Consider the following 27126-nt stretch of genomic DNA (forward strand, 5'->3'; position numbering starts at 1 on the left):
CAAGGATTCTCAAAGAACCTTAATTGCATTAATTAATTAAGTATAATATTCTCAAAATGGTATGTACAACAAGCAATCTTAAGGAACAATCATGTGTTTTTGGCAAATACAGTCCAGAGAAGATTAGTTATCTTGAGGTCACATCATATAAGGCATCAGAAGAACTTTAAGGATCAAGGTTGCATGGCCCAATTCAAAACTAGAGTTTAAACTCCTAGGGTGACCTTAATGATTCACATGCCATATCTACTCATTCCACAAACTTAAACTGAATGTCAACCACCTGTCAACATGAGCCAGTCACTGGGCAAACAGTGATAAAGGATCAATTTCAACTAGAACACAGAGCCCTCAATATGGGGCTTCACAGAACAAATCCTAAACTCACAGTCTATAAATAGCAGGTGTAACTGAAAGAGTATGTGCTTTGAAGTTGGAAAATTTGATTTTGAATTCCAGTTTTGCTGTTTATGAATGATGTGGATGCAGGCAGGCTACTTAATCCCTGTGCACCTTTCCTTACCTGTAAACAGTGGATCAAATTTTGCTTGCAATTAAAACAATGAGAAATTACACACACTAAGTGCCTACTGTGGTAATACTGAAGGAAATGGTGCTGTTGCGGCAATGATGAAATAATGATGGCAGCAACCACCAACAATCTTCAAATTCATTACATTTTGGATGTTCAGTGTTACGTGGGGTATAATGAAAAGCTGTATGTGCTGAGTACCCCATCTACAAATTAGTTAGCACCTCAGAGGAACCACAAGCCTGCTGGTTCACAGAAGAATACCGGCTAGATCCTTGAGTCTGTGCAGATTCCCTTAATAAGAGCACCAACTCAAAAGACTTACTGTTAGTTTTATGGCCTTCTCTGGGGCGACTCCCAATAACTGTGGCAACAGACCTAAAAATCAACATAAGTAAGAAGTATATTAAATAAATTAGCATTAACTAAACAAATCAACAGCTCTGCAGAGGGGATCACCACTTAAAAACTGGGGCAATCTTTGCTGCAATTTTCTGCTATTACCTTTAATGAGAATACTTGAAATGGAATGTTCAAGTACTAACTTCTAACAGCCACATCAGGCCCAAGTAAATTCCCTTCCACATTCTGGATCGTTTGCACATTGAGTAAATCAACAATATTAGTGATACAGGAAATCTCATTATTCCAGGGAAGTCTCCTCCTTTCCCTCCTGCCTCTTGGATCAGAGGGCTTCAGTAAAAAAGCATATGTACATGTATCTTTAGTAAAGAGTGTATGAATATATATACATATATCTTTTAGTAAAAATATACACACATATGTATACATAGACAGCCTTTCCTAATGATGTGTGTGTATATATATATTTACATATATGGATATACATGTGCACATTCTTTACTAAAGATATATGAATATATAATTAATACACACATACATATATATTCTTTACTAAATCTACTAATATATATTCATTCCTCCCAAATTCCCAGAGTTTGGTCATTCATTCATTCATTCACTGAATAACTGTGACTTGATGACAAGCACAAAACAAATCAGATTATGTTCTTACATGACTCACATGGAAGGAGAGACCTTTTGGGAAAGTGACAATTAAAGAAAGATACATTCCAAAAAGGGGAACAGATGGGTTAAAGAAAGCAGAGGAGACCCAAGCCTGGTATGCTCTAGAATGAGGGAGAACGTCAGCAGGGCCCCTGTAGAGCAGGCACAGGGAGAATGGCACAGGTGGGCACCAAATGCCATTGCCGCACTATGGGCCAGGATTCTAAGCCTGATTCATTCTCTGATGAGAAGTAAGGAGTTTTAAGCAAGAGATGATGTGCTAATTCATGGACTTGAGAGAGCACTCTGACTGCTGTGTGGAAAAGACGAGGACATAACTGATGCTGTGTGTATGTGTCTCAGGATGGGAGACTGAGGTATGCCCAGACAGTGAAATTATCAAAAATGAAAACAAAAGATACTCTTGGAAGTGGCGAGAAAGAAGCAATTTGTCATATACAGGAATCCTTATTAAGATCAATAGCTAATTTCTCTTCAGGAACCCCGGAAGCCAGGAGACAGGAGGATGATCAATTTAAAGTATTCAAAGTTAATTCAATCCAACCTTGAATTCTAATCCATCAAAACTATCCCTCAAACTCGAAGGACATATTAAGACATTTCTTGATTAAAAAAAAACAAAGAAATTTAAAAAAATAGGAGCTCATTACTAGATCTGTACAACAAGAAATAAGTCTTCAGCATGAACAACTAGGAAGAAATGAGGAAGCCTGTGGAAAGTGATGAGTTCGTGGGGACCATCGGACGGACACATTTTAGCCAAGTGGGAGGAAAACAAGGTTGGAGAGTACGGGGAGGTGTGCCTTTAACAGGAAAGGGCCTCTTTCAGGAACGATAGTTAAACAGTAGTGGATCTACATATCTGAACTAAAAAATGTCATTTTCATTTGTTCTATCCTTTTTGGGGGTACTAGGGATTGAACCCAGGGGCACTTAATCACTGAGCCACATCCCCAGTCCTTTTTAATATTTTATTTAGAGTACAGGTTCTCACTGAGTTGCTGAAAACCTCACTAAGTTGCTGAGGCTGGCTTTGAATTTGCAATTTTCCTGCCTCAGCCTCCTGAGCCGCTGGGATTACAGGTGTGTACAACCGTGTCTGGCTTTCATTTGTTCTATCAAATAAAAAATCAAAGAAGAACACCTCTTCTTAGAAATGCTAAGCAGACTGAGGGAAGAATCAGTTATTCCCTGTGCCACACTGCCGTCCTTCAGAGGAGCTTCACTATACTCTCCTTGGACAGAGTACAATTTTCTAATTCATCTGTACTAAAAGGTCCACTTGTAGGCTCTCCTGAGGGATCAGCCCTGCCCACACATCTTCTTAGAGGAGCAGTCTGAGGTCAGAGGTCACTAGCCTGTGTGCTGTATATATCCAATCTGTAGTTGTATGTGATTGAGGAACTCAAAGTTTTTCAAACATAATTTAAGCTCCTTGCAAAGACAGACAGATCTGACAGCCCTGGGCCTCCTCCTGATATCATTGCAATCTCCTCCCGGTAGGTGAGGCTCTGTCCTTCAGACAAGGACCCAGACATCCAATTGGCCAAAGTCCTTCCCTGTCTGAAGGCTGACACCTCCATGAGGGACAAGTGCCAGTTTTTGTTTTTATTGCTCTGTTGATATCCACACATTGGAGAGGTGTTTCTTTTTGGTCATGGCTACACAAAAAGGGAAACTAAATAGACCAAGACAGCTTCGGTTTTAGGAAAAATGGGTCAAAGTCCATTTCATTGTGGAATTCAACAATAATGAAGATGCTGATGCTAATGAAACATTTTTAAAACGGCTATATAGTGGTTGTTATGTGCCAGGCACCACCGTAAATACTTTATTAAGTTTATTTAATCCTCACAACCACTCTGCAGAGAGGAAACTAAGGCATACAGAGATTAAGTAATTTGTTCCAGGTTATCCAGGTGGTAAGTGGTGAGATGGGGATTTCAAAACTAAGCCCGTCTACTCAAGAGTTTACACCCTTAGATGCCACACAACTCAGTCATGTGTGTAACATGCATTTCTTCTCAGCCTCAAATGCTCCCTTAATAAGCTGCCAGGATCCTAGAAGCAGTTGAGTTTGCAACCCCTTCTCCAGGTAGCTGTATTTTCAGAGTCTGTGTTTCCCTAAGGCTACAGCTGATTAGACAATGGGCAGACACCTAAAAGTTATACAGCCAGGCAGTTCAGCAACCTAAGCCCTAGGGCAACCAAAGTGCATTTCCACTCAGAGGCAGGTTGAGAGTCCTTTAAGGCAATGGTGCTGGTTTGCACAGAGGTATAAACTGAAAAGATGCCACGGGTAGAGCAGGGGAAAGGATCAGCTTGAAGCTCTGCATGTGCTAACGTCACAAGGAAGCAGAAACCATGAATAAACAAAGGAAATGGACTGGTGGAAAGAAGAGAATGTAGAGCAAAAACAAAGGGGACACCAAAGAGAAAACAGAGCCCAAAGGCACAGAGATTGTCTCCAGCACTCTCCAGTCCCAGTGAGGCCAGGCTCTAGGTTAAGTCCCGTTACTCCATGAGATTTCTGCCTTGCATGAACTCAACAGAAAGCCTCCCTGAAAACCTCCCTGTGCACTAGCTAGCCTGAATGGGGCTGTGCTTTTTTATAATCTAAATAAGCCAAAGCAGCACAGGAGAGAAAGCGGGAATAGGAAACCACCTGGGTGAAGCAAAGTCTCACCTCCCAAAACACTCATTTACCAATCTTTAAGAAGTCACCCATAACGTGACAAGAAAAGCTTAGTTACTAACCAGTGAAAATACATTAATATCTATTAGTAAAAATGTGGGCAAAAAGTTGTTTAAATTTCAGATGTTAAGATTCAAAAATAAAATCTCTATTTTTACTTTCTGTTTTCAGGTCAAAACCAAAATGTTTAAACATTTACTTGCTAAATGTATTTTTCTTATTATTAAATTGTAGACCCAAATTGTGAATGATGTGAAAGCACTGTGATTTCAATGATGATCTCTTGTCTCCAAAACTATTGTGTGACAGTCTTTTCAAATGACTAATACAAAAGTTCCCAGAGTCAACTGACCACAGTGTTAGATGTAATCATCTCAGCCAGCCTTGTAAACTACTGAAAATTTGTCTTTCTCACTATAAATTCAGTGATGCATTGTAAACAATTAAAAAAAAGAAGAAGAAAGAAAAAGAAAACGCTGTATTTATGATTAAAATGAGAGTAACAAATATTTACTTATGGAGCAAACATTTACCAATTAACTTTTCTGTGTGCCCGGTTCTAGAATGAACTAGGATGAAGACAGTGAGATTGGTGTCTTCCCCTCAAAAAAATATTTGTTTAAAAGGAAAGGGAACCCTAGTTGTATCCATGTACCAGCAAGGGACAAAACACTTGGAAATAGTTTGATAAGCACCAGAGCCTAGGGTCACCAAAATACCAGGAGACCCAGTTATTCTGTCTGCAGGAAGGAGGATGCACCAAAGAAGAGGAGCTCTTTGTCTTGGGGCCTTTAAGGGAAACAGGTTCTCCTTAGACAAGAGATGTGCTAGAGGGGAGGGTAACCTGGTTGGGCTGAGGGAATCCTATGGGAAAGGCACCCAAAGTTCAAGATCATGGCCCATTCAGAGTCAGGGCAAGATCCCAGATGTTTTTACACACAATAATGATATCTATGCACTTAATACACAGTAGGTACTAGGTGCTACTTTTCTGTGTTTTATGTGAATTAACACATTGAAGCCACAAGACAACCTTACTCAGGGCACACTATTTTTTTTTAATCTCCATCAACCTATGAAGAACCTGAGGCTGACTTTAAAGTTGCTACCCAAGGTTACTCTGTTGTTAGACGGAAAGTGGGATTCAACCCAGGCAGTCTGGCTACTGTATGGCATACTGTAGCACTTATCTTATGTTTGGTCACACTAAGAAGAACAAACCTAATTCTTTTGATGCATGGGGTGGCTTTTAAAGTAAACACTAAGGGTCAAAAATTAAAACTTCCAGAGGCAGGTGAAGGATACATAGCAAGGGTGGAGACCCGAGACAGGAAGAAGAATTAGGAGATTAAAAAAAATATCATCAGAGGCCATGAGTTTCATTATACTAAACTGAAGAATTTCATGTTAGAATGAAACCAATGTACATATCAACTTGTAAGACCTGAGCCAGATCAGCACTCAGGGAGCTGGTGAGTAAGAACCATTTTTGTGGTGATGACCCAGGATAAACAAGAAAACACAGGTGGCTGTGGGCTAAAATGTGAAGCCTCGAAGCTGAGAGCCTTGACACCACCAGCCTTGGGTAAATGCTCTCCAGGAGGCGTCATGATCTGTAGGAGGCGGGAATTCCAGGAACCTTTCTTAGGCCCTGACCTTAGAGGAAGGAGGTCTATGTGACTCAGTGAGGCTGGAAGCCACCACTCCAGCTAAGGTGTTTCATCCCCGTCACATTTAAGTGGCAAGTGCATGTATGTTGAACATCTGGGTAACTCAGCAAAAATATCAGGTTTTTAACATAAGATGTTTCTGTTGGGTACTGGAAATCCATTTTAACTATTCAAAACATAGCTTGGATGTGTGTGTTGCTCCTTACTTGTCAAAACAGCAGTTCATTTTCCAACTGCCTCAAGTGAAATTTATTAGTGTGGTTAGTTTTCTAATCTTCTCTTTTTAGTTCAGCTCCATCAGCACATATGGCAATGCTTCCTTGGCAAACTCTACTCTACCAGAAAGGCTGTTAATGCGAGAAAAGATTTACAGGGTACAGAATTAATATGGTATTTTGTCTTCAAATTTCACGGGTTAGAGATATAAATCATACTGTCCCTCCTGATTCCAGTCCCTTGAACAGCCCAACGAGAGCTGAGGTGGAGGTGTGGGATCTAAGCCTACATCAGAAGCCTCCAACTTAAGCTTCCTTTAGCCTCCCAAAAGGAGAATCATGCAAGCAATGTGCTAGATTAGAAGGCTATCATACTATTTACCTAAGAACTTTTTTAGAAATTCTAGAATTTCAGAGTTGGAAGAAACTCTGAAAGAAACTAATAATACTGGCCCAACTACGGTCATTTATTTCCAGTGGCCCACCAACAAAATCAACAGGACTCTGGGTTAAAATCCTTGATTTGTACCTCTTTCGTGATGAGTGATCGTGGCCAAGTTATTCTTTCAGTTCTGGGTTTCTCGTTGTTGACACAAGGATGCTAATTACTATTCACTGATTTAATTTGATAAACACATGAAAAAAATGAATACAAAGAGCCAGATACTCTTCGTCACTGATTTTTACATTGTCAAAAAATGTAATGCTTCTTTCTCCATATCTTCTCAAGGCATATCCTGATTCATTCCTTGTTTACAAGAGGCAGTTCAGTCTGAATAACACCCATAATCCAGAATTAGGTAAGGAGTATAATGCTGTTCCTATGACATTATGTCTATACTTAGTAGAGCTGTCCCTAAGCAGCAAGGGCATATCTGGTCAGAGTCCACGGCCCTCCTTTCTATAGGCAAAGATAATGAAGTCACACAGATGTAACAATACATCTTTAACTGTTTTGAAGTTAAAATAAAATCTTTAAGAACTTAAAAATTTCTCAACCTCCGCTGATAAGCAACTTTTTGCAATGTAATTTCTACTTGGTGACAGGGGAGCCAAGGGGTTAAATGCATTGGTATGAAGCCCAGCCACTGGGTTTGAATTCTGACTCTCTTATGCTTTAGCTGTGTAAGTGTTGTCAAGATACCTCATCCCTTTGCTTCCACACCCCTGGAATGGGAACACTTACGGTATCACATCATCTTTACGGTGTACTTGTGCAGATGAAATGGGTTAATATAGACAAATCCCTCAGAACAGTGCCAAGCACACAGAAAGTTCTGCAGAAACAGATTTTGTTGTGGCTTATTTTTAATCTTAATGTTACCATCATCACTACCATTTATTCTTCCTTTTCCTTCTTCAAGGAAACTGGAATCCAGGCAGGATAAGCAGATTGCTCCAGGCCTACTCACTGCCTATAGGAGCTCTCAGAGTCATACCCAGATCCACCATCAGTCCCCACAGTGGGCTCTAGGCCCCCTAATGAACTTACTGCTCCAACTTCCTTCTCTGCCCCAGAACGACATTTCTTTCAGCACAGACAGTTCCGAAATGTTTCTTTGGGCTCCCAGCTCATGCTGCCAGCTCCCTGCACTGACTGGGCCTTTCATACCACTAAAGGAGGGTGGCCCTGGGGCGGGCATTAACATCACACCTCCCCGTCTCCACATCATGAATATTAGGCTTTCTGGGAAAGTAGTGCTCAAAAGCCCGGTTGACGGTCCATGAACCACTGTAGCTGTATACAGCTGCTGTTCCAAAAGATCAAGCTGGATAAGACATGCAGAACCATGGGGCTCTTAACAGGGAAGAAACTCAAAAACAAGGCAAGGCTACTGTTGTTCACACCAAAAAAAAAAAAAAAAAGGATTTTGAGAAGCACCATGCCAACCCTGAGAAAGGTAATGCAGAACACATGAAATGGGGTGGAAAGCATTCAGAGGCAACAATTGGAATTTGGTAGGAAAAATTATTCCACAAGACACCCCTGTTCCCATAGCTAAAGCCACAGCAGCACACGGCCGTTATCTAGTTTCAACCTGGGGGCGACCCTTCCTATGTTAAATTCTTACCCTCCTGACCTCACTGTTGAGGCCACTACACTTGCCCCCCTTGCTTTCAACATCAGATTAACCTTCATTCTGGAGCTATCAGCGCCCCGTGAGCCCTGCCTTACAGCTCTTATTCCTGCTCCTATTTCCATGCCCTTCTCTCCTCACTTGTTCAAGCATTCCTTCCTCTCTGCTCCTCCCATCTGTCTGTCTGCTTCTGACTAGTACTGCCCCGGGCATGAGGCACTTCCACCTTCCCAACCACACTATCCCCTTTCAAAGCCCTCATTACAGTCCAGCTCTCCACAGGCTCCTGGGCTGCTGCCCTGAGGTGGCTGGATAGTGGAGCTGGGGAAAGGGCAGGGGCCAAGGAAGCAATGAAGATTTCAATGCCTGCTTATCTGGGTTAAATGCTTTACTCAAAATTTTAGACACCATCTGTTTAACTAAGTTATGGCTCGGGATGCCTCTGGGAGACTGCTAAAAAACGTAAAAATGAATGATCCCGAGTAGAGCCTAGAAAAAAATCAGCTATGTTAGGGGTTTTCCGGAAGTAAAGACCATTAGGAAGGATCACAAAGTCTCCTTCCGTTTTTCATCCCAGTTCCTGACAACTTTCAGGATGCTGCTTATCTTTTTGTCTATCTAAACTATGAAGTTTAATCTACTTCCTTTGTTTCAGTCTCAGTGAGGACAGTAGCTGGTTATATATGACCATTCCAGAGGCCTGAAATTAGTTCACTCATTAATTTTTCCTTTTCCAGGGTATCTGTAAGTGTATGTTTCTGCCGCCTTTCCCAGTTTTCTAAGCTCATCACTTTGCTCACAAGCCTCTAACAACTCTTCACACCCACCTCAGTTCTAGTTTCTGTCATCTTGGGCTCAGATAATAAGGTCGTGTGCTCACTACAGTTGGCTCCCTGTATATTCCTGGAGATAAGGTAACCTAACGTAGGGATTGTCCAAGTCTTTTGCTCTTTCTTGTTTGATTTCCCATAATCAAATTTTTTTTTTTTTTTTTTTTTTTTTTTTTTTTTTTTTTTTTTAGTTTAACACCCTAACAGAGTATACAGTAATTGGCCAAGAAAATAAAACTCAAACTAAACTATTTTATATTCATTAAAAAAGTTTTGGTGGACAAGGGTGGACCCATAGCTCAGGACAGTTCGCAGCTTAGTCGTGGTTTGTTCCTTAATGCACGTGTTCTTAAATAATGTAATTCAGAGTCATGCAAACTTCATTTTATTTTAGTGTTAGGATTTTTTAATCTATTTTTGCCCAAAAATTTTTTCCAAGGAGAAGGACCCTCACTAAGGACCGCACAATTCGGATACTCCCTTCTATGGTACCATCAACCACAAGAAGAAATCTGGCATAAATTAGCTGCCTGACAAAACTTCCTTTCAGAATATACATAGATCAATGACTTCCTGATATATCACCACAACATCCTCTAGATGTCACCTTGAGAACATTCCAGGACGGAAGATGACTGCTTCACGCTACACAGACAACCTGAAATAAGACATATTTAAAACTTTGCAAACCTGGATCAGTGGACTCATTAATTCTTTCCCCCTTTTTTGGCCAATTACCTCAAAAGATTAAGTACTGCTCCAAATTAAGTTTCATTCATCGAACGATCTAATTTCTCTTTCTGGAGAATTTTCTTTAGGGCTTCTTGCACCAATGGAAACATAAACCTTCCTCTAAGAAGTATTTCTGATGGACCTTGATTTCTCTTGAATACATCTTTTTCCCAAAGGTCCTCCCAAATCATTTTCTAATTTCTGAGGCTGCTCATCTCAGCACCAGAAGTACCTGAGACAAGAGAGTGCCCTAAAGTTCAAAAGCAGAAATTAGTTGTTTCTGGAAAGTTCAGAGCATTTAATCAATTATTTCTCTTAAATATGCCTTGCTCTATAGTAGAGGCCAATGACTGGCTCATTGGTCATCCAGTTCATTCAGACCAAATAAGCTGTCAGGTAATTCATTAAGGCTCTGGAGGATTCACTGGGTCTAGAGTATGTCAGGTATTATTTCCCTTCATACAGACAAACTTAGCCTGGAGGTCAGATTTTTAAAAATTACAAAAAACTTATGAAAACCAGTGTGTATGTGTGTGTGTGTGTGTGTGTGTGTGTGTGTGTGTGTGTGTCTGTGTGTAAAGAAAGCAAGAAAGCAGTCTGCCTTACTATAGAGCAAGTTCGTGGAGCCAGAATCAGAGAACTTCTAAGGAGATCTTTTCCAGAAACCAAACTTACACAAAACATAAGAGTGTCCTAGAGACAAAGAAATAGGAACCTACACAGAGACAAGGAGAGTAAGAAATACCAGCTCACAAAGTTAAAATTTCTTCTGACCCTGAGGCAGTCTATTAAAGAAAGGCCATCGCCAGCAGTCCCTAGAGCTACGTTCTGATCTCCTTGGGAGGAAGGGGCAGGGATTCAAATGTGCTCTCTGATTACTGCAGGATAACTTCCAGGACTTTATGCAGATGTTGGCAGCTGCATGAGAAAGGAAAAAGCGAAACAGAGCATCCTGAAGCTAAAAGTATTATTTAAAAATAATCTTCATTCTAGTTCTACGGGGAAGACTTTTAAACACAGAAACAGCTTCCTGTATTCTTGGTATAAGAAAAAAGACTGTGACAGAGAAAGATAGTTATTAACCTTGTAATAAGAATACATGCTGCAAAAGCACCTTCATTCGGAGTCATTCACCAACTTTTTAAAAAGTATACACAAAGGTAATTCTAAAATAGGGGAGAGACCTCACTTATGCAACATTCTCAAATTATCCTATTCAGGGAATATGAGCAATTATATATGTCGTGATGGAGAAAAATTACATGTTATGCAAAATTTTAAAATATGAAAAAAATGCTCAATATTTTGAAACATGTTTATAAATTAGAAATGCACTCCGACATCTTCTCACATATTGCAAGGTGAAAGCATTAGTATAGGCAATTTATATTCTCAAATTTCAAATTTAACCATTTTCCTCTAGAATGATAAAATTTTTAAAACAATAAAATTACATTTAATGAGAAATGTACAAAGGATCACAGGCAAATATTTAAATCTTGATTGTGTATATAAAGGTCACAATACTAAGTAAATCTCAGAAATATCTCAGGTCTTTTTTATTTCTATTATTTCTTTTAATAATGATAGTTTCCCCTAAGTATCTACATTTTCATCTGATCTCTCTCTTCCCCGGTGATAAGCATTTATAAACATGTAGTTATACACAATTAATGATTATGTGCAAGGAACTAAAGGGAATTAGTCCCTGATCAAGCAAGAAAAGAAAGAAGTCATTTTCATGGCAAGATTGTAAATCATTATTATTATTTTTAACCTGAACTGTCTATCATCTCTTTGCTCTCAAGATCCAAATTACAGATTGGAACTAAACAAGAGTTTTACAGTAAATGTTTGTCTACTGGAAAAGAAAAGAACTCAGGACAAAATGAACATAGGTGACTCCCAGGGCTAATTTTCCAATATTCACACTCTATTTGTCATCTCGACAGATGGATTTGGTCCTTGCCCTGAAGGTTCAGACACCCAAGCAGATAGATAAATGTCTATTTATAATCCTGGAATAGGGTGAAGAGCTGTCTCTTGGCTATTCCGAGTGGGCCTTATCTCTACCCAATATGCCAGCTCATTTTCCCTATGAGAAACTAACAGAAGTTGTTCCCATCTTCCACATGCAATAACTGAGCAGTCCCTAGAGATATAAACCACTTTCTAAGGCCCACCTTAGCTCAGAAATCGGTACTGAGGTGTGCTTTGAGCTCTTTTGACTATCAGGTGAAAAGGACAGGCGCAGAAGAGAGATCTAGATATAATCAAGAATGAGAATCTGGGGGGGAGTGCTCGAGAGTGTTACTGGCTAAATTATATTGTTATATCACATGCATGTACAAATATGTAACAACAGATCTCACCATTATGTACAACACTAATGCACCCATTAAAAAATGTAGGGATAAATAAGAATGAGGATCTGGCAGATGTGGTCACAGAGAAGAGAGAGGGACTAAAAATTAAAAACAGTCTAGTCAACACAACAAATTGAAGACACTTAGTAGTGCTGGACAGGGTTCTCACAATTCCAAAGACACACTGACATTCAATCTAGCACACATAAAAGAAAACCCATGAAGTAGTTGGTGAAGCAATGCCAAGGCTCTGACATTGTCCAGACTAGAGGTTCCAAGTTGTCCTTTCAAAAAAACCACCCACCTGAACAGTTAAGGTGGTCACTTCTGCCTAACTCACTGCAAAGCAAGCACTGGGACATTAACCTTGTACTATGTAGGAGCCATTTCATTTGCAAGGTTGTTGTCATCAGGGAGAAAAAGTATTTCAAAAAGAAGGCAGTGACCCTACAGGGGTCATCATCAATCACCTGGGGTCAAAGACCTTCCAAATTGTAAAAAGAGGCAGGGGGTAAGGGTAGAGGGCAGAGAGAAGATCAAAAGGCCTTTGATGAGGGTTATCTACCTATATATTAGGACCTGCAAAATGGAACTCCTCTGTAGTGGGAAACCTCCTAGCTTCTAGGGTGAGAGGGTTTTTGTTTTTTAACTTTGGTGCTTACTTTGGAGACTAGAGTCAGCAGATGGCAGAAGAGGCCTAGAGGCATGTTTTATATGGCTGCCAGTTTCATTATATGCCTCAGCAGAGCACTAGATACTATCTTCTTATAGAGCAAGCACTGGGAGGGGAAGGAGGGGAGAACTGCAGTTGGCCAAATGGCAAAGCAGTCGGTGGAAACTGCCTTGCAATTCTGCATTTTAGCTGATAGAAAGGCATTTCTTTCCTATTTGTAGAAGATGAGCATAAAAATGAAGTTGGGAACTCAAGGTGTGTCTCCTTAGGCCAAGGCCAACGGGGAAGTAGGGGGTCTGTGGGTTCTTTCCATTTATAAAGAAATATTCTTTGCTTCTGTTACCATGCTTCACAATTAGAGGAATAGGTCTTGGAGACATGATGGCCAGGCTATAATGGTGTGAGAATCAACTCCACTGGGTAGAGAGTGAGAAGGCAAGGAGCAAGTTTCACTCAGAAAGAGGCAGGAAAGGAGTGCTGCACTGAACCCTTGGTTATCTGCTTGACAGACTTCAATGTAGTTTCACAGTCTCCCACCATCAATGGTGGGCACATTCCAAGACTTCTAGTGGACGCTGAAACCCTGGATAGTCCAACCTATGTATGTTCTTCTCTCCTATATACACATACCTATGATAAAGTTTTAACTGATAAATTAGGCGAAGCAAAAGATTAACTACAATGGCTAATAAATAATTGTACAATATACTATAAAGTTACATGACTATCTCTCAAGATATCTTAGTGTACCCTACCCACCTAAAGCTGCTTCTTGTGATGATTATGAGAAGACCAATGAATGACTCAGAGATTATGGGAAAGGAGGTGATTTAGTGTAAAGCTATATATGACCCGAAAATCATACTTTGGTGTAGGAAAAGTGTGATATGTCATCACTGTACTTACACTACCGCTTAATTTACAACTTATAAATTGTCTATTTCTGGATTTTTTTACTTGATATTTTCAGATCATGGTCAATTACAAGTAACTGAGACCCTGGATAAGGAACACTGTGATATAATTCCAGAACATGAATCCTGAGCAGGCTTTGTCCTGATCCTAGAATAACTTTCCCTATTAGCTGGTGAGTGGAATACTTTAAGAATACAATGAGCCTTTTAAAAACTTGCTGAAGATGTTTATAAAAATAATTTATTATTTTAAGAAATATAACATACAACACAGCAATATAAATGGCTTTCAGATTCTGGGCTGTTTTGATTAGCCATGCCCCAGATGCCTCAAGCCTACTGCCATTAGCATAGATAATTGAGAATCTGCTGCATTTCCATTTTAGCATAGTCTCTCTGATTCATTTCAGGAACTGAGATGAGAAACCAAACCCTTATTTCACCTTTCAAGAATTTAGTGCATGGCACTAACCTCTATACAGGCCAAAGAAGCCTTCGTAGCGTAGTACTTTCTTAAAACAGTCAAAGCTGTTTTTATACATAAGTTCTCCCACAAAAGAGCCAGTTGATCGTTGGTTCTGCATTCGAGTTTTTACAAGATCAATAGGATACACGGCAGTGGCTCCAACAGCTAAAATTAAAGAACGACATCATTTTAGAGGGAAGTAGGGTCAGGTAGAGAAAAGAACAGACTAGGTGGACAAAATCAAACAAAAGGCTGAAAAAAATAAACAAATTCTGCATGTCCAGATTTTAAAACTATGCCCTTCCATACCCTTAAAGTGCTGTGGATTGTCACTCAAGTATCTCCTGACAAAAGACTGGCACAGTTTAAATTAAAAGCATATCACCACAGCCTAACTACATACATTACTAGCCTGTTTTTAGAAAGGCTGTGTGAAGACAAGTAAGACAAAAGTATCACTTATAAGACGTTGCTCACATGAAGGTATGGAAAAGAGTTCCCTTTGCCCTGGTTCTACCTCATACAGATAGATAACTGGCTGGGGGGACAACTAGGCAGGATTTGACCTGTAATATCTCAAGGTGGTAAATCAGAGAAAAGATAAAAAGGAATAAAAACAGAGAAAATTTTGTACTCATCCATGACTAACCTCCAGCAATAGAACCCAGACCAAACCTGTAGGCCGACTCTGCAACTTGGAGGAGGACTGGTCGGGCGGAATCACCTGAAGCTTTCTGCTTTGCATGCACAAGGCCCGGGATATAGGCAGCAGGCAGACAGGGGAAAAGGATAGGGAAAAAAAGGTTTTTTTGCTATTAATGTTTAAAATTCAATTTGAACAAAAAGCAATTATTACCAAGATAAAGTTGTGAACCTATTTTCAAATGTTCAAGTCTCATTAGTGATCAAAGAAATGCATACTTAAAAATACCAATGAGACCTCATTCTTCCTTAATCAAATCGATCAGTTTTTTATTTGTAATTTTTGTTTTAAATGGCAATACCCAGATGGGCAAGAGTTGATAAAAACAGACATTCTCAAACTTACCATTAAACTAAGTATAAACTGAGGGAAACTGTGATAATATACATCCAAATATTTAAAATTTCCCTAACCCATGACCCTACAGTTCTGTTTAAAAAAAGTTAGGTTAGAAAATAATCAAGTAAATACAGATCAAGCTACAAGAATGTTAAAAAGTACTTCTCTTTAAAGAGCAAAAACTCTGGAAATATCCTAAGTCACTAGTAATAGAAGACTGTTTAAAATGTAACACTATAACTTTTAAAAAAGTACACCATTATGTGCTGGGGCTGTAGCTCAGTGGCAAAGCACTTGCTTGGCATGTGTGAGGCACTGAGTTGGATCCTTAGCACCACATTTAAAAAAATAAATAAACAAATAAAATAAAGACATGTTGTCCATCTACAACTGCAAAAAAAAAAAATTTAAAGTATGTCATTAAAAATTATATTGTCAAGAAATATCTGATATTGGCAAAAATGTTCATAATGCATTATATAAGAAAACATAAGCTGAAAAGAGCATGGTGGGTAGACAGGTATGTTTCATGATAATGTTTTTAAAATAATTTTTAAGATTTTGCAATATAAAGTCATTTTTTTACATGTATCTAACATTTTGGTATCCCTACTACCTACTACCCAGAGATATTAAAAATATTTATGGTGGCTATAAGTAGGAGACCATATTACAGATTACTGTTATGTCTTCCTCTTTTTGTCATTTTTCCTAAATTCATACTTCAGGTCAGCCAGTTGTTCAGTTGCTGTTCTTTTGAGCTATTTTCTATAGTGTTTCTGAGGCCAAAACGTTTCAGAGTATTGCACTTCTCTGCCTGCATACATAAAATAGTAAATTTATGTCACACTGAGTTGTCAAATGAGGGTGACATATCGTCAGTGCTTAATAAATACCTGTTGAATGAATAAATACATTCACTAAGACTTGTTTTTCAAAGCCATGATAATTAAAATTAGTGAAGAATGAAAATAATCAGCAACCCCAGCAAGCAACCCACTGAATTTTAGTTGCTGTCAATGCAACACAATTCTAATACAATTAGATTATTTGGAATCTCCTTCAAAGTCACTTAACTGAAAATAGTTTTACATAAAAATATGCATCTGTAAGAATGGAAAGCATTTCTTGCAAATTCCATGGTTGATTCCAACTCTGTCCCTGAAAAGATGGAGATCAATAGTACCTTCATTTTCATAGACATATCCAAAAGAGAAGCACTATTTTATTTACATAGATAAAAATATGCAACACTTAGAAATGTCCTGGCATCAGAATAATGAGTGAAAATACTCTGAAAATAATGAGGGGGAGTAATCTACCATTATCACTAATTATCCATCTAAAAGACAAATGAAATCCCAGACTTTCATTAAACTTTCCAGAAACTAAAAATGTAGTGTATTCTTAAAATGATGTAAGAAAGCTTCTCCTTTGCTCCTCCGTATTGGACAAATGTTCCAAGGGCTGCATGGTGCTGGCCTGGCACATCTGCCCACAGGTGGATGACCTCCCTGGCTTGAATTTGTAAGGCCTAGTGGGATTCATACAGTAAAAAGCACACTGTATGCCAGGCAAGGCTACTGTGAATTGCTAGAAACCTCTAAGCAGCAGCCAATCATTTCCTGCTGTAAATCTCATCAAACTAGCCTAACCCTTTCATGGCCAGTATCAACAAGCACCCCCTTATAAACTCTCAAAAGCTGCAAAGGGCATAAAGGGAAAATGGTGGGCTACCGCTACCAGCTGGAGAGCAGAGAGATCTTAAAAAAAAAGTCTCTGTTTTTCTTAATCCCCACATTTCTACATAGCTGGTGGCATAGAGATGAAGAGATAATCATCTCATGAGCAGTGTTTAAAATCAAAGGGAGGGAGCGCAACGTTGCTTCCACCTCTGCACGTGATTATACAGTTCTTTCTCCTGCACTGAGGGAAAGCGGCTTCCTCTTTTAACCACAGCCAGCTGGTTTTCCAGAGGTGCCTCACCAGGATTTACTGAGCACACACCCACTACTTTGACTTACATGCTGCACACAAAACTCGCCGCTGCCTTTGGGTGGGAAGGAGCTAAAAGGAGGGGGGTCCTGGCTCCAGGCCTGACAGTCCTAAAAATGTAGCCCGCATCAACCCATTGTGGTCAAACTGGCGTCTTAGTACAGACCCAGAGCTCCAAGCCAAAAATGGTTAAGTCTCACAGGATTCAGAGATGGCTTTGCCTTAAAGGAGGTATTTTTCTAAAAACGACGCTCTGTCTGTGAGTGGATTTATTTTACAAACGCCAAGCAAGCACAACACCCGCTATGAGGCTTTTCTTCTCTAAGCCTGATCTATAGAGAGTCGAGTAAGAGTTAAATGAGGAGGTCCTGTCTTAAGTTTCTGACTCCCACAACTTTAAGAGATTGGTTTCTGTTAACCATAAAATAAAATTTAGCATTCCTAAAATTGTTTCCACATAACTTATGAATCCTTTCACAGAGAAAATAGGTCTAAAAGCCTTCAAACTACAACTCCAGACTAAACAAAATTATCTCATTTTGATATTCAGAAAAACGGAAGGCATGGCAGTTAGACAATGCGCTGACGGGGTCCCTCTGTGCAGAGCAAAGATGGCTTTCATTTAGCAACACACAGCTGCGATAGGGACTGTGACACCAACCCACTGCATGTTCCTCTCATCCCTCAATGTGAGATTTAGGGAAGAAGAAGAAAAGATCTATGTGTTTACAGAGTATGCAGCTACCAGTGCAGTGAGGAAATCACCCTATCTTTGAAAAAAATAAACAGAGGCCAAAGTGTATTCATTGTCAGAAGGTTTCTAAGTAACTTCTCTTTTCCACCTTCTGAAATTGTCTGCATTGGGCGGGGAGTGGGGGCGGGTGGTAAAATGGAAAAATGTTAAGTCAGGTACCAATGCCAGAAAGGCAAATGTGAGTGAAAAGGAACTAGGGGAAACACGAGCATGCACATCTGTCCCTCTTCACTCACCTGCCTCTGGGCCTCAGCCAAGTTGAAGGGCAGAGTTCCCTCTTCCAGGGGAGCAATCCGCTCAATGTCAGCTAAGGTCATACGTCTAGAGGGAACAGCACAAGCAACAATAAAAATATCGATTTATTACATTTTCATTATGGAATTCTACAGTGTTCCTTCTATCATTTTCCATATTTCAGTGCTGCCTTTCATTTGGCTTCTTTCTCTCCCAAATGCTGCCCTCCCCCTACTCCTACCTCCTAACATTCTTTTATTAAGCTAATTAAAAAAAAAAAAAAAAAGCCAACTTACCCCCTTGGCTCATATAAATCTGCTAACTGAAACAAGATGTCAACCTCCATGGGTGTAACCTGACCAAATTTCTGAGCTGCCAGAACAAACTCCTCTGTATGGAAAAAAATAAAAGGGAAAAGATTCGAGAAGGAATAGCACTACATTCAGCATTAACTCAAGGCAATGGAATGGTGGACATCACAGAACTTTATTACAGTCACAGAAGTCAAGTCAATCCAAATAGGGCAAGAATTTTTGTAGTTCTTTCCTGCACTTGGAAAGAGTATGCAGAATACTTTCTCTAACATTTACTTTAAAAACATGGTGCCAATCTGAAAACTTTGAATAAATGACATAGGATATTATTCAAATTACAAGTCAAGGAAAATGAGAAAGCAAATATTAACTTCATTTGCATCGGTCTGGTCCCAAGAAGTTATATTAACGAAGCTGTGGAATTCTTATAGGAAGCCTCTGTTTTAGAAAAATCCCATTAAAATGCTGATAAGATCTTCTTCAAGTTTATAGATCAACTTACAGTGTCACCAATACAAGTTTGTGGAATTCCTCATTTACTTCTGAAGAACAGCCCTTTAGAGGCAACCAAAATAGCTCAAATTCTAACAAAATTTGAAAATATTTAAGAAATTGTACACGTTTTTCTCAAAGGCTGTCTTTATTTGGTAAAGATTATTTTGTTTGCTTTGGTTTGATCAAAAGATAGAGGACACACGTGTGCCATATGGATAATGTGAGAATGGAGTGAGAAATCTGAAATCTGTAACTGCGTTGCCTTCTTCATTCTAATAACAAGTCCCCAAGATGCTTCCAGGCAAAAATTCAGATACATTCTCACTCACCCTTAGTCACCTCTACATCTTTCCTGTTGCCCGCCAGAGTGCTGTAGATCTTTCTAATGAGTTCCATGTTGTTAAGAAGCGAATTAAATCCATTAAAATAGGAGAAACTAACTTGATGAGATGTGGTACCTCCAGCAGCCTCAGTAAGTTGAAAACAAGAGAGAAGAAAAACAAAAGATTTATACGTGAGGAAGATTCAGAAGTACATAGTGTGGAATTAACCAAGATTGAGTGTATAAGAACAAATGATCACATGCATTTTTCTTTCACATTAAAAAAAAAGCCACAAATGATTTTTAGAAGTAACTGCAACTAATCATGACCAGAACCTGGTACATTCCACGTACAACTCTTAGAAAACTAAATAAATACATGTGTAAGATCATAACAATGGAACCAGCAATAATTTACAGAGTTCAAATTTCAATTGGAAATGTTTTATAAGTTGGTTTATTTCATCTAATGAGCAAATCTTAAAGGCCTGTACATGCAAAATTATGTTATACAAATGCACACATTTATGTGCTTATACATGCAAAACTGTATTATATCAACATAAACATACTATGGAAAGTGATCAGTCTAACATTAATATCAAGATATGTCATATTACTTACAACCAGTAATAAATCATCATTTAAGTACAGACTTCAAATTGGTGGGATTTCTAATAAACAAGCATATCATGATAAAATTATGGGATGTCATGTGCTTGAATGGGGGTTAATACTCATTAGAATTCTGATAATCAGAGTTCTTAAGAAAGCATATTTCTTCACACGGGACAAAGGAAATAGAAAGCATGTCCATTATGAATGGAACTTCAGTGTGGGGTTTCAAATTCTATCTTTTCCTAACAAGGCAAAATGTTTTTATTAGGAGAGCACTTCTTTATAAGGTAACAACCACATTAATCTCCACTTAGTAATCATTTAAAATAGCTGACATGAGCATTTAGTATGGAAAAGGAGGTGGTGGTGGTGGTGGTGGGGATGGGGGATGGGGGTGGGGTAGATTAACACAGTGCCAGAGTGAAAAGGCCTTGTCTGAAGGCCCTGTCTCCAGAATGAAACATTGGGAAGAGGGAAACTGAATGGTTCCTGAACACCTACCCCGAGTAAATTGTGAAAACAATGAAAGTCTTTTGCCCAAGATTGGCAAAAGGAAAGCTACCATTGGAAGTGGTTCCCAAATCTGAGTTATCATAAGAACCATCTCTAGAATTTGTACTAGTTAGATTCTAAGACCTCATTATCTAGAGATGGTAAAATATAGGCCTAAAAGAAACCTACAATCTTTATTTTCAATAACTATCCCTTTTGATTCTGATGCTCCATGAACCACCACCATGATGCTTAGGAACCACCACTATTGAAGGGTGCCTGTGATGTCAGGACAACAGCTGGATACCCTCTGGGATGATACAGATGGCAGGGTTCTGCCTGCCACATGTGCCATCATAGCCTCAACACATGAACACTGGATGAACAAGCAAATCTAAGGTCTAGAGTTTCTGCTCTGCCCACTATTCCGACAAACAACAAATGCATGCACCATTTTTTCCCCTTAGATAAGAAAAAAGAAGATCAGCGTTTGACATAACTCAAAATAAAAAGTGAAATTAACACAAGATCACAAGCTGATTTTTCCTTTTTTCTTTAACAGGTTAATATAGTCAGGTTTCCATATACATGAGTTCCATATCCATGGATTTGGCCACTCCCAAACTGAAAAGATTTGGGGAAATTTACATCGTACTGCACATGCAAACATTTTTCTCATCGTTACTCCCCAAACAGTACAGTATAACTACCATTTACGTAACATTCACATTGAATTGAGTATTGTAAGTAATCTGGAGATGATTTAAAGTATCGAAATCATATGCATTGGTTATAAGCAAAGACTATGCCATTTTATAGAAGCAACTTGAGCATTTGCAAATTTTGGTATTCATGAGAGGGTCCTGGAAGGAATCCCCAATGGATACAGAGACAAAACTGTGCATTTCTCTAGGATATTCCATATCATCCAGCAAACAAATTAATCTACCCACTAAAACTAGCCAACTAGTTTCTAAGTTTGGTAATTTATATAATCACATTAAGAAAATGTTGGGTTTTTTTTAAATATTTTTTTAGTTGTAAATGGACACAACATCTTTATTTTATTTATTCATTTGTATGTGGTGCTGAGGATCGAACCCAGTGCCTCATGTGTGCTAGGCAAGTGCTCTATCACTGAGCCACAACCCCAGCCCCAATGTTGGTGTTTTAAGAAGAAAAAAACCATAATTTATAAGTGTTCTTCATAATCTCATATTTACTAAGCCTAAACCAGGTTTAAAAAATTATATCATTAGGGCAAGTTACAACTTACAGCTACTAGGCATTCTTCTACAAAAGGTGTCAAGACGTGGGGCCGGATAGTGACCATGATGTCTCGGAAGTCAATGGCTGTGACTCTTCCAGTTTTGGCATTATCCCGTTGCACAAAGGCTTGCTTTGCATGCTCCAACTGTATTTCCTATAAACAGAGAAGGTGCAATTCTTAAGTTTTGCTTCTTTTTTACTACAAATGACTGCTCATTTTCAAATCTGGCTGAAGAAATATAGATTACATCTTGATTTAACAGGCCCCCACTGGCTTGTTTAACAGTGCCCCCAAGCTACTACTTTCTTTAAGAGACAGAACTTTGCTCAGATCAGTGAATATGTCCTCAGAATATAAACTCCACCTTAAATCTCCTATACAAAGAAACCAAATCACTTCCATCCTCTGCTAGAGTCTGAGACACAAGAAAATGAAAACTGGGATGAAGTTTGGTAGGTTCCAAGATCTGGCCAGACCCAGCTTAGGTGATGCAGAGGAAAGGAAAAACCTAAATTAGGACGTTAACCTCTCTCAAAAGAAAAAAATGTGTAACTGCATCTGGCACTCAAACGTGGACTCTAGCAGCAAACTGAAAAGAGTAGGTCTCTTCTGGAATATGCTATTTCTCTAATACAGGACTATTGACATTTTGGGCAAGTAAGGACTGCAAGGCTGTCCTGCACCTTCCCTGCCATCTTTCTACTGGATCCTCCCAAGGTTATGACAATTAAAAGAGACTCCAGACAGTGCCATATGTCCTGGTTGAGGACTACCAGATAGTGACCAGAATGAGAAGCTAGATGGTATGCAGGTCAGGTATATCTGTGGCAGTATCTCAGGACATATATTTAATTCATATGATCTAAAGTCAGGAGGTCTAATCACAGCTTTCTATTGCTATTCCCAGGGAATAAGTGTATACACAAAATAAAACTTAGCTTCCCATCCACACTCAGTGTGCACCACACGACAGACACATCCCTCCTGCAGAGAGCATTTTGCCATTTTCCTCAGGACACTCTGCCTACTTCCCAGATGGGCCCTTAGAAAGAAAGCTAATCTCTACAAAATTAAAAAGCACCACTGAAGTGGCTCTCAAGGGCTTCCAAGTATTTACATGAAATAAGGTTTTATTAAGTGATATTACAGAATTGTTTTTAACTTGGGTGAGATAATGACTTGTGCAAAAATTAATTGTCCTCCTGAATTAGTGCAAACTAAAAGAGAGATGGCATGTGTCTGATACTGCTTGAAAATATCAACTTCCTTTCTTTGCCCCAGATAGCTGGGGAGACAAAAGAAGATTGGCAAAATACTGATGAAGACTGAAGCTGGACGATGAATACTGGGAGGGTCCTCAGAACCTTTTTCTACTCTTCTGAAGTTGGTGTATATTTAAAAGAATTTAAAGAGAATCAGAGTTCCTATTCTATTTAAAACCTTTTCTCAGTTATGGCATCTGCCAGTTCTGAGCCAGCCTGTCCCTGCTGAAACTCTTTTCTAGGACTTGAATGCTTCCCTTCCTTAAATGGGAGGTATTAGTCCTTTATCCTCAGGTCTTCTCACTCTGCTTTCCTGGGCAGTGTGCTCGCTACCATGTCCTCAGGGCTTCTTACAAGCCAAGGTGTGATTTCCACATCCAAATCTCCCACTCCCGTCTGCCTGCTGGACCAAACTTTCTAATTGCTTGTAGAATATACCCCATGAGTATCTCCTGAAGGCCATAAAATTACTAACCATCACTAAATCCACTACTACATGACCCCTGCCCAGCAGTCAAACCTAGTTCCTCTTCTATGTTTAAAGCCTAATTATTGGCATGTTGGTTTTCTGGTCATCTCACCTAGAAAGCTATCATTTTCAATTCTTCAAGCTTCTTTTAAGAATAAATCAGTTACCAAATAATGTCCCATGGACATTTTTTTAAATATTTATTTTTTAGTTGTAGTTGGACACAATACCTTTATTTTACTTATTTGTTTTTATGTGGTGCTGAGGATCGAACCCAGGGCCTCGCACACATTAGGCGAGTGCTCTATCGCTGAGCCACAACCCCAGCACCTCCATGGACATTTAAAAGTTCATTCAAATCTTTTCCTTTTCCTTTTCCTTATGGTGCTAATGGTTCAAGGCCTCCTCAGATCTTGCCTAAATTACTACCATGGCCCAAAATGTCAGTCTGGGGTTTCTCTCTGACCTCCGTGGTCCACCTGGCATGGCATCCAAAGTTCCCTTTTGTAATCACAGATCTGACCCCCACCTCCCTCCGTAGAAAGCTGACGGCCTTTGATTACAGAGACCCTTCTCTACATCAGGGCACTCAAGACCTATAGGAGCTACTCTCAGCTGCTTCTTGTGCTACCCCATGCCCAGCTTTGCCAGACCCTCCACATATCCGGTAAATATTAGTAGAGACCTCCTAACTGAAAATCAGCCACCTGAGTTCCTGTGACACCCCCCAGCCCTGACTAAGCTTCAATTATAAGACCTGTCTTACCACATCTTATACTAGAATCAGTTGTTGACATTCTGTCCTTCCTTTGGCCTGGGAAAAGATTCTGTGTCCTCTTTATGTTAATCCTACTTATGCTTCCGGGTAGGATAAGTTAGGCATAGAGTCACATGGTAGGCATTATCATCAGTGATAGAAGTCTATAAAACCAACCAGATGAACAAATCACCGTCTATTGAACAAAACGGGGTTCTCTGTATGAGTGACTCTGATTTAAGAGGAAGGAAGGAACCAACTGTTAAACACCCTGTAGAGATAAAATGACCACAGTATGTATTCAATTGAAAGTAAATGAACACAGTCTCCTTCGAATTGTGAGACCCACTGCTAAAGCTATCATAAGCCGAGATTACTTTCAACAATAGGAGGAGGTATGTTCAGTCATTTATCATTTGCCCTAGTTTATAACTCTGTCTAAGGGATCCTCAGAACATCACACCAAAAACAGCACGGCATTCCTTGGTTACCCTATCACCCCAGGAAGCAGGAAGCCTGAACACTAAGACCAGACTGCTGGAAAGCCAGATGGAAAAAGGAATGCCAAAGCAGGGAGCAGTCACATGGCAGGGCAGAGCCCGTGACTGTGAAGGGTACAGTGTCACTTACCCGTTTCTGTGCCTACACTTCCTTGACTGAACATTTACTAGCAGGGATTCTATGATCATGTGATAAAAAAGCTCTTTCACCCGGATGATGAACGACCTGAGAATCCATTTCCAACAGCTTTTAAAAACTGGTGACATTAGAATTCCATGCAGAACAAGAAACCAGATCCATGTCGTTCTCTCAACAGTTAGTTGGCTCCGTAGATTACTAAAGACATGAGTCTTGCTATCTTCTGTGGCTTGCTGTCTACAAAGTGGCTGCTGCTTCCTCTGGGTGAAGAAATGAAACTATTTTCTCTACCAATGCAACCTCCACAATGACCTGGTGTGTATCAGAAACCATTCTAAAGCACTTTATAAAAATTAACTCATTTCATGCTCACAGCAGCCCTGTGTGGCAGGCAGATCATTACTCCATTCACTGAGGAAACTCAGGTCTCAGGACAGACCAGAACAGCAAGACTGACTCAGCCCCAGGCACTTCACTCCATTAACAGCACTCCCACTACTCTACCACACTGCCTGGAGGGCCTGGAGAATGTGACCGTCAGAAATTTGATGAAAAATGCATTTGATACTTGAGAATCTGAAGAGCTTTGGAAAGAAAAAAACGAAACTTACTTTTAAGTTGCCCTAGATTTTGCTGTTGCCTGCTTTCATCGGAAAACAATAATATTCCTGAAGGTTTCCCATTAAGGAAAGGCCTGTGCATCCAGAGTGCCAGGACAGTTTTACCAACAGTCATAAAGAACATGGAGAGGGAACCAAATCTAAAAGTCCTTCTCTGGTTCTTCTTCTTTTTTCTTTTTCTCAGCCCAAAGAGACTGAGGAGAGAAAAACCAAGAGAGAGGCCTGTGGGAGCTAACACATCAGTTCCTCTATAAACATTTAAATCAAGAATGAGTCATCTTTGAAATAAATGACCAGACTTCTTCTCCAGTGACTTAAAATTAGAGTTCTCTGGGCACCTCCATAGTTATTTATGGAAAACTTAACACTCAGGCAGGGCCATCAAGAGACCAAAGGCTTCTAGATGTGTACCCACAAGGTACACAGACCAAGAGCTTTTAGTTGTACAAAACACAACATATGTAAATAATATTCATTTTCTAAGCAAAGGGGACCATAATAGACAAATAACTCTTATGTACAGGGGACGGAAGAACTAGAGAGAAGAAATCATCAGATTCAAATCTTTAAAGGTTAAAAAATTATCAGGTTAAAAAAAAGATATTAGGTTGTTTCTTTGTATTTCTTTAAAAAAGAAGTCAATGTGAAGAACATATTGGGTCAGGTTTTGAAACAAACACTGAAGTCCTTAGCCTATAAAACTACTGTGTAGTGAAATGGGCTACCTTGCAAAGTAGCAGGTTCCATGCCACTGGGATCTACGGGTTAAGGGATATAAGTCATGGATTCAATTTATCTTTTGCAGGGAAGAGGTGGGGGGTACCAGGGAATAAACTCAGAAGCACTCGACCACTGAACCACATCCTAGCCCTATTTTGTATTTTATTTAGAGGCAGGTTCTCACTGATTTATTTAGCACCTTGCTTTTGCTGAGGCTGGCTTTCAACTCGTGATCCTTCTGCCTCGGCCTCTCCAAGCTGCTGGTATTACAGGCTCGACCACCACGTTTGGCAAGGATCTTACTTTATCTTGATAGGACCATGGAAGCACTTTATCCTAACAGTGCTGTGACATTTGGTACAGGAATGCCGCAGCAGTTATAATTCTCCTACTAGAAAGCACACAGTGGTCATGTTTGCATCTCAGGCCCCAGGTCTGCCTTCGATGGCACACCAATGCCTGTTATGTGATCTACAGGTCATTTGTGACAGCCATTTAATAAGTGGAAGCTCAGAGGGCTGGGATGTACTTGCCCATCATGTGCAAGGCCCTGGGTTGGATCCCAAGTACCACACATACACATTGATTTTAGTTGAAGTTAAAGGCTTAAAAACCTTTATAATCCTCTTCATTATGGAAGAGTAGCTCTGTAAGTCGTTCTGAACTAGCCACAGGAACAGAAAGAAGAACACAAGATGGGGTAGGGCATAATAATAATAGCTGAATGCATTAACACTTATTGCAGGCCAGATGCTATGCCAAGAATGTCAAAGATAGCACTTTACTTAAGCCTTGCAATACCTCTGTGAAGTAACAATCATTATCTTCACTTTACAGGGAGATACCTGATGTTCAGGAAAGACAAGTAAGTGACCCAAAGTCACACAGCTTAGAAATAGCTG

At 39.6% G+C, this 27126-nt stretch overlaps 1 protein-coding gene across 3 annotated transcripts in view; it reads right to left on the reverse strand.

Moving 5' to 3' along the window:
• Positions 1–27126, reverse strand: part of Slc25a13 (solute carrier family 25 member 13) — a 178825-nt gene that overhangs the window by 50759 nt on the left and 100940 nt on the right. For all 3 annotated transcript variants that reach the window (XR_013088677.2, XM_076833883.2, XM_076833890.2), the window contains 7 exons: positions 21764–21910; positions 19385–19523; positions 18543–18636; positions 18249–18333; positions 14871–14955; positions 14228–14386; positions 858–910 (listed from right to left, as the gene is read on the reverse strand). Coding sequence is in view for 2 of the 3 variants with exons in the window: in XM_076833883.2 (XP_076689998.1) it covers positions 858–910; positions 14228–14386; positions 14871–14955; positions 18249–18333; positions 18543–18636; positions 19385–19523; positions 21764–21910 (762 nt within the window). In the remaining variant the exon portion in view is untranslated. The remainder of the gene's footprint in view (positions 1–857; positions 911–14227; positions 14387–14870; positions 14956–18248; positions 18334–18542; positions 18637–19384; positions 19524–21763; positions 21911–27126) is intronic.

Source organism: Callospermophilus lateralis, chromosome 1 (assembly GCF_048772815.1).
Source record: "Callospermophilus lateralis isolate mCalLat2 chromosome 1, mCalLat2.hap1, whole genome shotgun sequence".
NCBI lineage: Eukaryota > Metazoa > Chordata > Mammalia > Rodentia > Sciuridae > Callospermophilus > Callospermophilus lateralis.